The sequence below is a fragment of the Zophobas morio genome, unplaced genomic scaffold, assembly GCF_036711695.1.
Source record: "Zophobas morio isolate AGI-343-1 ecotype UQ-CSIRO unplaced genomic scaffold, CSIRO_AGI_Zmor_V1 ptg000007l, whole genome shotgun sequence".
Classification (NCBI taxonomy): Eukaryota; Metazoa; Arthropoda; class Insecta; order Coleoptera; family Tenebrionidae; genus Zophobas; species Zophobas morio.
In genome coordinates, this window is record NW_026972112.1 from 510,509 (window position 1) to 524,486 (window position 13,978).

General features: G+C 32.7%; 3 protein-coding genes across 10 annotated transcripts in view; 2 read left to right on the top strand and 1 right to left on the bottom strand.

Moving 5' to 3' along the window:
- Window positions 1-13,978, bottom strand: part of Nacp60e (Na channel protein 60E) — a 398,987-nt gene that overhangs the window by 183,775 nt on the left and 201,234 nt on the right. The gene's annotated exons all lie outside the window — the stretch shown is intronic.
- On the top strand, window positions 1,541-4,653 carry LOC135124160 (uncharacterized). Of its 3 annotated transcripts, XM_064049035.1 has the most exons (8): window positions 1,559-1,825; window positions 1,880-2,423; window positions 2,469-2,699; window positions 2,745-3,179; window positions 3,238-3,468; window positions 3,517-4,014; window positions 4,080-4,304; window positions 4,357-4,653. In XM_064049035.1, exons 6-8 carry the CDS (start codon window positions 3,998-4,000, stop codon window positions 4,577-4,579), a joined length of 465 nt encoding a protein of 154 aa, XP_063905105.1. In that variant the 5' UTR covers window positions 1,559-1,825; window positions 1,880-2,423; window positions 2,469-2,699; window positions 2,745-3,179; window positions 3,238-3,468; window positions 3,517-3,997; the 3' UTR covers window positions 4,580-4,653. The 3 variants fall into 3 exon arrangements, with proteins under 3 accessions (XP_063905106.1, XP_063905105.1, XP_063905104.1); XM_064049036.1 differs by lacking the exons at window positions 4,080-4,304; window positions 4,357-4,653 and having other exon boundaries at window positions 1,541-1,825; window positions 3,517-3,874; XM_064049034.1 differs by lacking the exons at window positions 4,080-4,304; window positions 4,357-4,653 and having other exon boundaries at window positions 1,572-1,825; window positions 3,517-3,874.
- Window positions 11,140-13,597, top strand: LOC135124161 (uncharacterized). 3 transcript variants are annotated; one of them, XM_064049037.1, is made up of 7 exons: window positions 11,140-11,249; window positions 11,301-11,528; window positions 11,589-12,087; window positions 12,139-12,369; window positions 12,416-12,966; window positions 13,019-13,270; window positions 13,320-13,597. In XM_064049037.1, the coding sequence occupies exons 5-7, from the start codon at window positions 12,890-12,892 to the stop codon at window positions 13,546-13,548; spliced, it is 558 nt and encodes a 185-aa protein (XP_063905107.1). In that variant the 5' UTR covers window positions 11,140-11,249; window positions 11,301-11,528; window positions 11,589-12,087; window positions 12,139-12,369; window positions 12,416-12,889; the 3' UTR covers window positions 13,549-13,597. The 3 variants fall into 3 exon arrangements, with proteins under 3 accessions (XP_063905107.1, XP_063905108.1, XP_063905109.1); XM_064049038.1 differs by having other exon boundaries at window positions 11,142-11,249; XM_064049039.1 differs by having other exon boundaries at window positions 11,146-11,249.

Sequence of the window (13,978 nt, forward strand, 5' to 3'; positions counted from 1 at the left end):
CGGAGCTTAACTGCAAAATCTTATTTCTTTACAAGAATTAAAAACATGTTTTTGAGTATCGTGTTGTTCAAAGAATATTATGTGTATATTAAGAAAACAAGGCAAAATATAAACCCTACCCACCCACCCCCTCTCAAGTGTAATGATTTTTTATTCTTAGAAATTCAAATCGTGTTTAAACTAGTAAATTTTTGTAAGAAAATATGGATCTCGACGACTAAAAAAAAAATCATCACAATTGAAATAGGGCGGGTGGGCGGGGCATATATTTTGGCTTTTTCCTTAAAAGACAAAATATAAGAAGAAACTTAAAACATGTTTAAAATGGTAAATTCTTTAGACAAATAAATACCTATGGATCTTGCTATTAAACCCCGCCCCTAGATCTGACAACGAATGAAAAATTCATCACAATTGAGAATTGAGATTTGGGTAGGTATGGGTGGGGCCTAATCTTTGGCTTTATTTTTTTCTTAATATACATAATATTCTTTGAACAAGAATACGATACTCAAACATGTTTTTAATTTCTCGTAGAGAAATAAGAAATTTGCAGTCAAGCTCACGACGAATAAAAAAATCATCCGATTTGAGATAGGGTGGGTGGGCTGGGTTTATATTTTGACTATTTTTTCTTAATATAAATAGCCATCTTTTCACAACAAGAAACTTAAGTCTACACATGTTAAAACAAAGAGACAAAATTTAAGCCCGCCCACCCGCCCTGTCTCAATTGTGATGATTTTTTTATTCGCCGTGAAACAAGAGGGCGGAGATTAACTGCAAAATCTTATTTCTTTACAAGAATTAAAAACATGTTTTTGAGTATCGTGTTGTTCAAAGAATATTATGTATATTAAGAGACCAAGGCAAAATATAATATCCCCTCTCAATTTTTTTTAATGGGTGGGGCCTAATCTTTACCTTTTTTTTAAATATACATAGTATTCTTTGAACAACACAATACTCAAAAACATGTTTTTAATTCTTCGTAGAGAAATAAGGATTTTGCAGCTAAGCTCCGCCCCCATGATTCACGACGAATAAAAAAAATCGTCACAATTGAGATAGGGCGGGTGGGCGGGGCTCCATTTTGCCTTTTCTTCTTAATATGTGTAGACTTATTTCGACAACAAGAAACTTTACGTTAAACTTTATAAATCCCGTTTAAATATGCAAACGAACGATTTTTACAAAATTATCAGTGATCAGTGAATTTACCTCAAATGCTATTATCTTGCAGAGTCATTCAAACTATTAAGTACAAAAATTGAACAATTTGAACCTTGAATATTTAATTACAGTTTTTCTAAACTTCGTAGTTGACATACATAATTAAAAAAAATTATGGTTCTGAGTTGAAAATTGTACCATTGGTGTTATCAGATAATTTCGTCATTAATTTATATTCCAATTAAAATCTGTAAACGACGTCAATAATTTGTTGGTGGGGACGATCAGCCAAATTTTAAATCCGAAAAAAAATTTAATATTGTCAGCATATCGCCAATAAATGATAACCTCTTCACTTTCCACGACGATCAACCTATATTTAAACCTTGTCAGCGCATTTCAGAGCAATCTACCTCAAAATGTACTTATTTCTTCCAATCGTCTATCTGAGCCTCGTTGCCACTTTGAGTACCACCTGCAGTGACGACGACCTTTACGTCATACGCAGTGCCGCCCCCAGTGGTTTAGTTCTGGACGCCACCGACCCCACCCAAATAAAAATACAGCACTTCAATGGCTTTAGTACCCAGTTGTGGAAATTTGAACGTGCCCCTAGACCCGGTTTATACTACATTATCAACTCCTACTCAGGGTAAGCCACCATGCCTTTAAACAGTACCCCTATACCCGTACTGTCTTTATCCAGGAAAGTCCTCGATTTTGAATCAAGGGACTTCGTAGACGTCGTACTGAGTGAACGTACAAACACCCCAAACCAACAGTGGAGTTTAACTCTGAACGGGCGAATCGTCAACGTTGCGAAGAAATTCAAGGTCGACATCTACAAGCAGGACTTTACCCCAGGAGTTCACGTGATCCTGTGGAATGATAGTCAAAGTGTAAACGAGGAGTTCGTCCTCGAGAAGAAAGTTTAATTGTGGAAATAAAGCTTTTGGTACTACTTATCACCTAGCTCATTATCGTCCCTCTCCGGATGTCACGATATCCGTAAAATCCAGTCGCAACGAGACTCGAAAATGACCGTTAAAGAAATTCCCAGTCAGGAGTGGAGTTTGTCCCTAAATGGTACTATTATCAACGAGTACAATGTCGACAAGAAAATTTGATAAATAAAATAATTACAAATTTTGCCGTGAACTTTCAACCCGCTAGTCGGTGATATCGCCCAACAAAACGCACAAATTAAACAATCTAGTTCGAGAAATGGTTACAACGGTACTCTCCACATGGTACGACTAACCTCACTTTTGCTATCCACTTTACCAAAATTACAGGTGCACCTTTGCCTTATTTATTATCTGCGTAAAAACTGGTGGTACTTCGGAAAGATGCACTTATGACAAATTCTACGTTATCAGAAGTGTGGCTCCCAGTGGTTTAGTACTGGATGCTACGGAACCATCCCAGCTGAAAATCCAGTACTACATTGATTCCAATGCACAAGTATGGATTTTCGAACGTGGAGACCGACCTGGGTTATTCTACATTATTAACAGGGCTACAGGGTAGGCAAATTTCGTGGATAAACCCGGACTCATTGATTTTTGTAGCAAAGTACTCGACGTTAAAAGCGATTCTTATCTCTACGTAAATACCAGAACGAATTCGTCTCAACAGCAGTGGTTTCTAGATTCCAGGGGAAAAATCACCAACTATGGTCTACTCAAGAATGTTGATGTTCAAGGCGCGAAATTCGAAGCAGGCGTACCTGTGTTGGTGTGGAAGGAAAATTTTGACCAAAACGTAAATCAGAAGTTCATTTTACAGGAAAAAGTCGCAATGTGTAAGGGATGTTAATATGACTTGTGTTTGAAATATATATTTCTATACTGGATCATCGACTTTATCACCGTTTCCCGGAAACTAAAACTATCTTATCCTTATTCGATTTCCTTTTTCATCAGTGTTATACAAAGCGAACTTTTATAGAAAAATTCCCATCAGTGCATCAGTACCACTATGGCATCCAACCATCGACAAGTACGGTACGTAAATCCGGCAACTTTTTCTCTATTATTTATTATTATTATATCATTTTTACAGCAAAGTTTTGCTTTTTTTACTTATCTCATCTTTAAAAGTTATTTTTACCCACGATTGCGACCACGAGGACTTGTACATTATAAGAAGTGCGATCCAGTATGGACTGGTACTGGATGGTACCGATCACAATTACATCAAAATACAGCCCTTCGCTGGATTCTGCAGCCAGTTCTGGAAAATGGAAACGGCTTCCAGAGCCGGATTGTTTTACATAGTGAACAAGTGCACAGGGTGAGTACTTAAATATTTGTAGACCAAAGTTATAACCAAATTTCGTAGAACTGTTCTGGATGTCGAATATGTGGATGCCATCGGTACCTGGAAGACCCTTTTAAAGAAGAAAAATGGTTCTATGGTTCAACAGTGGGTACTCAAAGAGAACGGACGAATTATGAATGCGGAAAAACTCTATAACTTGGACATATTTAGCGCAGGGTACACTATCGGGAATACTGTAAATATCTGGAAAGACAATGGGAATGGGGCACAAGAGTATATTTTGCAAAGAACACCCAGCTGCCATAAGGGCGACGACTACAGCCAACATTTGTGAAAGTTTCTTGAATACAATAAATAATAATTTTTGTGCTGACGTCATCAGTTTTCTGGAAGGGACCAATAAATACATTTTAATGAATTTTGTGTTTCCATAAACCACGATAATTTTTTATCATTTTCACTAACCACAAGTGTTCAGGGGATATCCCTTGCATTATCTTTGCCAAACCATAACGATAATAATACTCAGATCTACTGCACTATGACGACGCGCACAAGGTACGTAATTTTAGAAATCAATCTAAAAATTTTCAAATCTATTAAATCGTGTTTAATTGTTATAGGAAGATCATTGTTTGCTTAATATTAACGTGTTTCGCTTCCATCCGTGCTTGCACCGATGATGAGTACTATATTATAAGAAGCAAAGCCTCAAATGGTTTGGTTCTAGACGGTGAAGACCAAGCTCAAATCAGAATCCAACATTTCACTGGTTTTAGTACCCAACTTTGGAAATTGGAACGAGGTAACAAAGCCGGCTTATTTTACATAGTTAGCAAACACTCGGGGTAAGTAAATAATTAAACAGTTTTTGTTGAAAAATAAGTCCTGGTTTTCCAGAAGAGTCATGGACATCGTCAACTCTTATAACATATATTTGAACGAAAAAAATGGTGCGTTGGTCCAACAGTGGGTCTTAAAAGACAAAGGTCGAATAATGAATGCAGAGAAACGTCTCAACGTGGATGTACAAAACGCCAATTTTACTCCTGGGGCAACCGTCCAGATATGCTCGGATAATGGGAGTCAAGCTCAAAAATTCGTCCTGCAGAAAAAAACATAATTACTTTATTTTGAACATTATTGTTAATTTTATTGTATTAATAAATTCTCTGAAAGTAAAACGTTTATGAACAACTAATCGTGTTTTTAAACGAATATTACAGGAAAGTGGAAAATTCAAAACGACAATCAAGTCGGTTTAATAAATTACCTGATAAACGAGGTCTTCCTAATTACTATACTGTCGACTCTTAACAACAGCGATAACACAACCTTAGTGGTATTTCTTCATTGTTTTTTAACGTGCAGAAACATAACTCACCTCGCCGACCTCATTCTTATGCAAATTTGTTTTACAAGCTCCTGCATCAACAAATATTATTTTCTTCTTTTTTTAATCTCGACGAACAAGAAAAACCGAGGTAAGTTTACATACAAAATAATAAATAACGAAGTCAATATCATTAGTTCGGTTCAATGTTTCATGGAACCGGCACATAGTAAATGATCGCCGCAAATACGAAATATCGAGAAATTGTACAATTGAAAAATTGAAACATCGGGAAATTGAGAAATCAAAAAAATTTATAAAGCAAATAATGAAAAAATCAAAATCCGAAAACATCAAAAAAACGGAAGATGACAATGAAACGACTAAAAAATAGAAATGTCAAAAAACTGCGAAAATCGAAAAATCGAGAAATCTACGATTTTAAAAATTTTAAAATTAAATCATCGAAAAATTGAAAAATCGAGAAATCGAAAATCCAAAATTTGAAAAATCGCAAAAATTTGAAAAAACGGAAAATTGAAGAGTCGAAAAACTGAACAATCGAAAAATTAAAAAATTTCTAAACTGAGGTGTGGAAAAATTCGGAAACTGAAAAGCGGAAAAGTCGAAAAATCGAAAAACCGAAAAACATCGAAAAATTCAAAAACTGAAGCAAAGAGAAACCGAAACATCAAAAGATCGAGCAATCGAAATGGGCCAAAATCGAAAAATCAAATAATTAAAAATTGAACAAAAATTGATAAAACGAAACATCGAAAAACTGAAAAACTGAAAAGTTGAAACATTGAAAAGTCGAGTAATCGAAAACTGGGGACATCAAAAAATCAATTAATTCAGATATTGAGAAATTGAAACATTCAAAATTTGGAAACGTAAAAAAGTGAAATATCGAAAAATTGAAGAGTCGAAAACTGAAATATCGAGAAGTTGAAAAACCCAAAAATAGGCAAATCAAAAATCCAAAATTTTAAAAATTGTGAAAATTTAGAAATCGGAAAACTGAAGAATCATAAAACTGCAAAAATCGAAAGATTGAAAAATTCCAAAACTGAAATGACAAAAGATTGGAAAATTGAAAAACCAAAAAGTTTAAAAATCGAAAAACCAAGAAGCTTCGAAAAATTAAAAAATTGAAACTTCGAGAAACCGAAACATCAAAAGATCGATAAAATCGAGAAATCGAAAAGTCGAGAAGTCAAAAAATCGAAAAACTGACAAATTGAAACAAGCCAAAATCGAAAAATTAAAAATTGAAAAAGTGAAAAATTTAGAATTAAAAATATAGATAAAACGGAAAATCGAGAAATTGAAGAATTGAAAAACTGAAAAATTGAGACTTTGAAAAGAGAAGTAAACGAAAAATGGGAAAATCAAAGGATTAATTAATCAAGAAATTGAGAAATCGAGAATCCAAAATTTTAAAAAACAAGAAATCGAGAATTGGAAAATTTAAAGAATCTAAAATTTGAAGATTCGAAAAATTGAAAAATCCCAACACTGAAATATAGAAAAACCGAGAAATCGGGGAATCGAAAATCCAAAATTTAAAAAATCGCAAAAATTGAGAAATCAAAAAATTGAAGAATCGAAAAACTAAAAATCCAGAGATTGAAAAATTCCAAAACTGAAATGATAATAAATTGGGACATTGAAAAGCCGAAAAGTGGATAAATCGGAAAACCGAGAAACTTAGAAAAATTCAAAAACTGAAACTTCGAGAAACCGAAACATCAAAAGATCGATAGAATCGAGAATTCGAAATGTCGAGAAGTCAAAAAATCGAAAAACTGAGAAATTGAAACAAGCCAAAATCGAAAAATTAAAAATTAAAAATTGAAAAAGTGAAAAATTCAGAATTAAAAATATAAATAAAACGGAAAATCGAAAAATTGAAGAATTGAAAAACTGAAAAATTGAGACTTTGAAAAGAGGAGTAAACGAAAAATCGGAAAATCAAAGGATCAATTGATCGTGAAATTGAGAAATCGAAAATCCATAATTTTAAAAATTGTGAAAATTGAGAAATCGTAAAACTGAAGAACCACAAAACTGCAGAAATCGAAAGATTGAAAAATTCCAAAACTGAAATGACAAAAGATTGGAAAATTGAAAAACCACAAAGTTTAAAAATCGAAAAACCAAGAAACTTCGAAAAATTTAAAAATTGAAACTTCGAGAAACCGAAACATCAAAAGATCGATAAAATCGAGAAATCGAAAAGTCGAGAAGTAAAAAATCGAACAACTAAGAAATTGAAACAAGCCAAAATCGAAAAATTAAAAATTAAAAATTGAAAAATTGAAAAAGTGAAAAATTTAGAATTAAAAATGCAGATAAAACGGAAAATCGAGAAATTGAAGAATTGAAAAACTGAAAAATTGAGACTTTGAAAAGAGAAGTAAACGAAAAATGGGAAAATCAAAGGATCAAATAATCGAGAAATTGAGAAATCGAGAATCCAAAATTTTAAAAAACAAGAAATCGAGAATTGGAAAATTTAAAGAATCTAAATTGAAAAATCCCAACACTGAAATATAGAAAAATTGAGAAAGCAGAAGTTGAATAAACGAGAAATCGAAAAGCCGAAAAATCGAAAAATTGAGAAATCGAAAAATTGAAATATCGAAAAGAGAAAAACTGAGAAATCGGGGAATCGAAAATCCAAAATTTAAAAAATCGCAAAAATTGAGAAATCAAAAAATTGAAGAATCGAAAAACTAAAAATCCAGAGATTGAAAAATTCCAAAACTGAAATGATAAAAAATTGGGACATTGAAAAGCCGAAAAGTGGAAAAATCGAAAAACCAAGAAACTTCGAAAAATTCAAAAATTGAAACATCGAGAAGCCGAAGCATCAAATGATCGAGAAAATAAATATAAATAAATAAATAGAGCTTTATTCCAACAGACAATTAGTCTATAGTGGAAACAAATAACATAAACAAAAGTATTCAGAGAAAAAAAACATCAAAATATAAATCTTACTAAACTTAAACTTAAAATGAGAAATCGAAAAGTCGAGAAGTCAAAAAATCGCAAAATTGAGAAATCCAAACAGGCCAAAGTAGAAAAATTTAAAAATTAAAAATTGAAATAGTGAAAAATTTAGAATTAAAAAATAGATAAAACAAAAAAATGAAAAACTGAACAATTGAAAAACTGAAAAATTGAAACTTTGAAAAGTCGAGTAATCGAAAAATAGGAAAATTACAGAATCAATTGATCAACAAATTGAGAAATGGAGAAATGAAGAAATCAAGAAATCAAAAAATCGAAAATTTGAAGAATCGAAAAATTGAGAAATCGGAATTTGAAAAATAGGGAAACCGAAAAGCCGAAAAATTGAAAAATCGAGAAACTAAAATATCGAGAAACCGAAACACGAAAAAATCGAGAAAATCGAGAAATCGCAAAATCGAGAAGTCCAAAAATCGAAAAATTGAAGAGCTGAAAGACTGAAAAATCGAAACATTGAAAATTCTAGAAATCGGAAAATGTGAAAATAAAAAATCAATTAATCGGGAAATCGAGAAACCGAAAAATCCCAACACTGAGATATCGAAAAATTTAAGAGTCGAAAAAGTATAAATTCCTAAAACTGAAACATCGGAAAATTGAGACATCGGAAAATTAAGAAATCGGCAAATCGAAAATTTGAAGAATCGAAAAATTGAAAAATCCCAACACTGAAATATTGAAAAAGTATTTAAAAAAAAGTTGTAATTCGAGAATTTGAAAAATGAATAAATTAAATATCGACAAATTGAAACATCGGAAAAATTGACGAATAAAAAACTAAAAGATCCTAAAACTGAAATATCGAAAAATTCAGAAATCGAAAGGAGAAAAATCGAGAATCGAAAAGCCAACAAATGGAAAAATTAAGAAATGTACAATTTAAAAAATCGAAAAATCAAAAAACCAAAGTCAAATTTTAAAAATTCGAAAAATTGAAAAATCGAAATATCAAAAAGCTGAAAAATCGAAAATTGAGAAATCCACAATTTGAAAAATTTTAAAATTAAAATATCGAAAAACTGAAAAATCGAGAAATCGCGACATCAAAAGTTCGAAAAATTGGGAAATTTAAAAATCTAAAACTTCAAAATCGAAAAATTGATATATCGAGAAGTCGGAAAACCGAGAAATCGAAAATCCAAAATTTTAAAATTGTAAAATTTGAAAAATCGGAAAATTGAAAAATCAAAAAACTTAAAAATCGAGAAACTGAAAAATTCCGAAACTGAGATGATGAAAAATTGGCCAATTGAAACGCCGAATCGTTAAAAAATCGAAAAATCGAAAATTGTAAATGGGAATAGGCCAAACTCGAAAAATGGAACAGCTAAAAATTGAAAAATTGAAATATTTAGAATTAAAAAATCGATAAATCGAAAAATTGAAACAAAAAATTGAAGAATTGAAAAACTGAAAAATCGAAACAATGAAAAGTCGAGAAATCGAAAAATGCGAAAATCAGTTAATCAGAAAAATCCAGAAATTGTAAAGTTCCCAAAATTGAAATATTGAAAAGTCGATAATACGAAAAGGGGAAAATTTTTTTAAATCAAATAACCAAAAAAAATCGTGAAATAAAAAAAATTGAAAAATCGAAACATGTACAATTTAAACAATAGAAAAATTGAAAAATCTACAGTTTTAAAAATTTTAAAATTAAAATATCGAAAAACTGAAAATTCGAGAAATCGAAACATTAAGAAATAGAAAAATTAAAAATAAGAAAATGGAAATATCGAGAAATCGAAAAACCGAGGAATCCAGAAATCGAGAATCAAAATTTAATAAAATCGCAAAAATTTTGAAAAATCGAAAAATTGCAGAACCGAAAAACTGAAAAAACGAGAAAGTGAAATGTTAAAAAGACCAAAAGTGGAAACATCTGAATCATCGAAACGCCTAAACATAAAAAAGAGAAGTCGAAAATTCGAAGAATCGAAAAATTGAGAAATCGAAATGGGCCAAAATAGAAAAATCAAAAAGTTAAAAACTGAAAAAATGAAAAATTTTTAACATAAAAACAATCCATAGAAAAACTGAAGAATCAAACACTGAAAAGCCGGGAAATCCAAAAATGGGAAAAAACAATTAATCGTGAAATGAAAAATCGAAGAGTCGAAAAAGTGCAAAATTGTAAAACCGAAACATTCAAAAATTGCGAAATCTAAATAAGAAGAAATCGAGTAATCGAAAATTTGAAGAATCGAAAATTGAAAAATCCCAAAACAGAAATATCGAAAAAATTTAGTAAATAAACTGAAATTTGAGAAATTGAAAAATCGGAAAACTGAAGAATCGAAACACTGAAAAATCTAGTAACTGAAAAATTCCAAAACTGAAATGATGAAAAATTGGAAAAATTAAAAAGCCGAAAAGTCGAACAATTTAAAAACCGAGAAATTGAAAAATTGAAACCCGAAGAGTCAAAAAATCGAAAGATCGAGTCAAAAATGAAAAAGTGAAAATTTTGGAAATAAAAATCGATAAAACGAACAATTGAAAATGGAAAAATTGAAGAATTGAAAAATCCCAACACTGAAATATCGAAAAATTGAGTAAAAAAATTGAAATTCGAGAAACTGAAAAAACGAAAAATCGAAGCATAAAAACTGAAAAATTCCAAAACTAAAGCAGCAAAATCGAGAATCAAAAAGCCAAAAAATCGAAAAATTGAGAAATCCCAGAACTCTTATAATAATAACTTTATTCAGCCGTTACATAGAAACACTACATTTGGCATCGTTCCACACAAAAACATGTATACAATATTCTACAGAAATAACAAGTAGGTATATCACAATTAGACACATGTCGACAACAAATACAAACAGATAAATCGAACTTAGAATACATGGTCGCGAAACTCTTTGACACTGTAGAAAGCATTTGACAGGAGAAACTACAATTTTTAAATTTTTCTTCCAAATCTCTGGATGCCTAAGATAAAATCTCAATACGGATCATAAACCACAAATAGATGAGTACTGGAAACTTTTCAATATTGAAAACGTGTGAACAGTATTGTGATATCAGGTATCTAATAAACTGCAATTTCCAGTGTCTATTTTTCTAGCCCCATAAAAGCCCATCTTTAAATTCAATTAGTACGCGAAATAAAATCTGCTATAAAGACTTTTCAAGCAACAATATATTATTTTTAATTATTCGTAAAAAACTTATGAACCTCATAAATGAGGTTGATAAACTTATACAAAAACGGGGTCAGTGTCAGCTCCTATCTCACTAAAAAAAACCTTTGTTACACAAGGATGAGTAATTAACGCATTCGCAGTATTAAAACTAATCCATTTTCTGCAAATTTAACAAGACTTTTTTATTTGCATTCACTATCTCTGTGTATAAAACTGGAACATCGCAAAAAAGTCTTAGTGATAATGGCGTTCCCTCAGCGTTTAGTACCGTAAGTACTAAACATTTATTTTTCTAATAATGATTAATTTGTTAAACGTAGCCTCGCCTTATTGCTTCTGGCTTTGACACTGTATTCAGTCTCACCTCACGGAATAGTCCGCCGCAAAATCTACGTCATCAGAAGTACCGGACCACATGGTCTTGTTCTAGACGCCACCAACCCATCCCTATTAACCGTCCAACATTTCACTGGTTTCAAACCCCAACTATGGACGTTCGAACCCGGAAGCAAACCCGGGTTTTACTACATAATAAACGAATCGCAGGGGTTAGTAATTTTTTTTTTTAAGAACTATGGTCATTTTTAAACTCTGACTATTTCCCCCAGGAAAGTTCTAGATTACAACAGACCAGCTAGCTGGAATCTCGTACTAGCAAATCGTGACAACTCCTTGCACCAACAGTGGAATCTTGACTCCACTGGGAAGATCACGAATGCGGCTCTAAGCAAAAACATCGATATCTGGGGGGCAACTTTCACCCCTGGGACCCAAGTGGGACTGTGGCACGACGGGGATTATCCCAATCAAAAGTTCGCCCTGGAGGAAAAGTCTTAATGTTAAATAATTTGTTAAATAAGTTTAAATTTATGTGTACAAACTTATTCTAAAAACCTCATGTCTACATTTGTTGATAAACTTGTACAAAAACAAATATACGTAAGAAATCTTCGTTACGCAATCAATAATAATATAATCATAGACCGGAATAAAACTGTTTCCACGAATTTGGCAAATGTTTTCTATTTTCGTTCACTATCTGTGTTTATAAAAACCAACAAACAAAAATCTCTCAATCGTTATGGCGTCCCATCAGCGTTCAGTACCGTAAGTACTTACAATCTTCGTTCTAGTTAATTATTCATTTTTTTAACGCAGCCTCACTTTAGTGGTTTTATTTGCAACCCTCTGCCACATCGCCTCACCTTACAGAATACTTTACAACAAACTCTACGTGATCAGAAACAGCTGGCCAAACGATCTCGTCTTAGACGCCACAAACCAGTCCCAAATAACCATCCAACCTTTCTCCGGTCTTAAAACCCAACTGTGGAAATTCGAAGCTGGAACCGAACCCGGTTTATTCTACATAGTGAACGAATACCAGGGGTACGTACACACATTTTCACCAAAAAACTGACACCAGTTCCCGCAGGAAAGTTCTGGATTATAACAGACCAAACAGCCGGGCTCTGAGGGTAGCAGACCGCGACAATTCCAAGGACCAACAATGGATTATTAGCTTCACTGGAAAAATTACCAATGCACGTACAAAAAAGAACGTCGATATCTGGAGGAGGGACTACAGTCCTGGAACCAAAGTGGGACTGTGGAGCGGGACCGGATACCGAATCCAAAAGTTCGCCCTGGATGAAAGTTCTTAATGTTGTGTTTTTCTGAGTTGTTTATTGTTCAAATTTTTATGCAAATTTAGTTTATAAGCGTCTATAAATATCAATTGGGGATTTTTTAGTCTGTAGTACGGTAAATTCCTGACTGAAACTAATAAATAACGGCAAAAGAAAGAATATTGTTTCGGTTCAGCGTCTCGCGAGAGCGGCACACCCAGAAATTATCGTGCGATTCGCTTAGATTTTGTGCCGCCTACACAATACGGTGTTTGTAGTCGATGTGGATAAATTCGCCTGAAACCCCCAAGAGAATTATTCCTGTCGTGATGGCGTCTCCCGAAAATTGCATCGTACCGTAAGTACTATAGTACCACAATTTTTTGTACTAAACGTCTTTAATATTATAGATTCGTGTACTGTTTCTTGCTCTGTTTAATTAGAGCAACTGCGCAGACTTGTAGCGATAATCGTGTCACTACACAGTGCAGCGATGATCTTCTCTACGTCATAAGAAGTACCCACTTGAATGGGTTAGTGTTGGACGCCACCAACCAGACTCAACTATCAGTGCAACATTTCACCGGTTTTGGACCCCAATTGTGGAAACTTCAGCGTGGATCAAGACCTGATTTATTTTATATAGTGAACGAGTACCGAGGGTACGTACCAATTTTTTTTTTTTTTCAAAAACTGAATCTTTTCCCGTAGGAAAGTCCTGGATTATAATAGACCAGTTAGCTGGAGTTTGTTAGTCGCAGATCGTGACAATTCCTTGCACCAACAGTGGGTTCTTGACTCCTCGGGAAAAATTACTAATGCAGTACTTAGGAAAAATGTCGATATTTGGGGAGCTAATTTCACTCCTGGAGCAATAGTGGGACTATGGGACGATGGCGATCATCCAAATCAAAAGTTCGTCCTATTGGAAAAATCTTAATTTTTTTTTTGCTTTTTTTGTTCTTTATTAAATATTCTTTTCAAGATTAGTAGAGCATTATTTTATTATTTTTGGACGTGGTGGAATTCTTATACCCCTTTACTTTCCAAGCGTAAGCTGTCTGTCTCTCTGTCTATCTGTTTGTCTGTCTGTCGTCTGTCCGGATTTATATTATACAGAAAATCTCCGAAACTACTGGCCGATTGATGTCAAATTTTGTATGTATATTATGTCTCCAACCAAAAATTGTCCAATCATCAAATTGATTATCTCTCCAGAATTTAAAGCAGTAAATTTGTTTTTATTTTTGTACAAGAACATTTTGCAATTTAACTTTCAAAAATCGGGATTTACTTATTTACCTTCGACAATTTTTTTTGATATCACAATTTTGCGTTTTTCCTTATTCTTCGATTTTACAATTTTCTGT

Bases quoted from the DNA above. Each gene is read 5' to 3' on its own strand.
- LOC135124160 (XM_064049034.1), top strand. From the start codon at position 3,154: ATGGCATCCAACCATCGACAAGTACG. The intron at 3,180-3,237 runs GTACGTAAATCC...TCATTTTTACAG, and splicing joins TCCAACCATCGACAAGTACG to CAAAGTTTTGCTTTTTTTAC. The intron at 3,469-3,516 runs GTGAGTACTTAA...CAAATTTCGTAG, and splicing joins ATAGTGAACAAGTGCACAGG to AACTGTTCTGGATGTCGAAT.
- LOC135124161 (XM_064049037.1), top strand. From the start codon at position 12,890: ATGTGGATAAATTCGCCTGAAACCCCCAAGAGAATTATTCCTGTCGTG. The intron at 12,967-13,018 runs GTAAGTACTATA...TTAATATTATAG, and splicing joins CCCGAAAATTGCATCGTACC to ATTCGTGTACTGTTTCTTGC. The intron at 13,271-13,319 runs GTACGTACCAAT...CTTTTCCCGTAG, and splicing joins ATAGTGAACGAGTACCGAGG to GAAAGTCCTGGATTATAATA.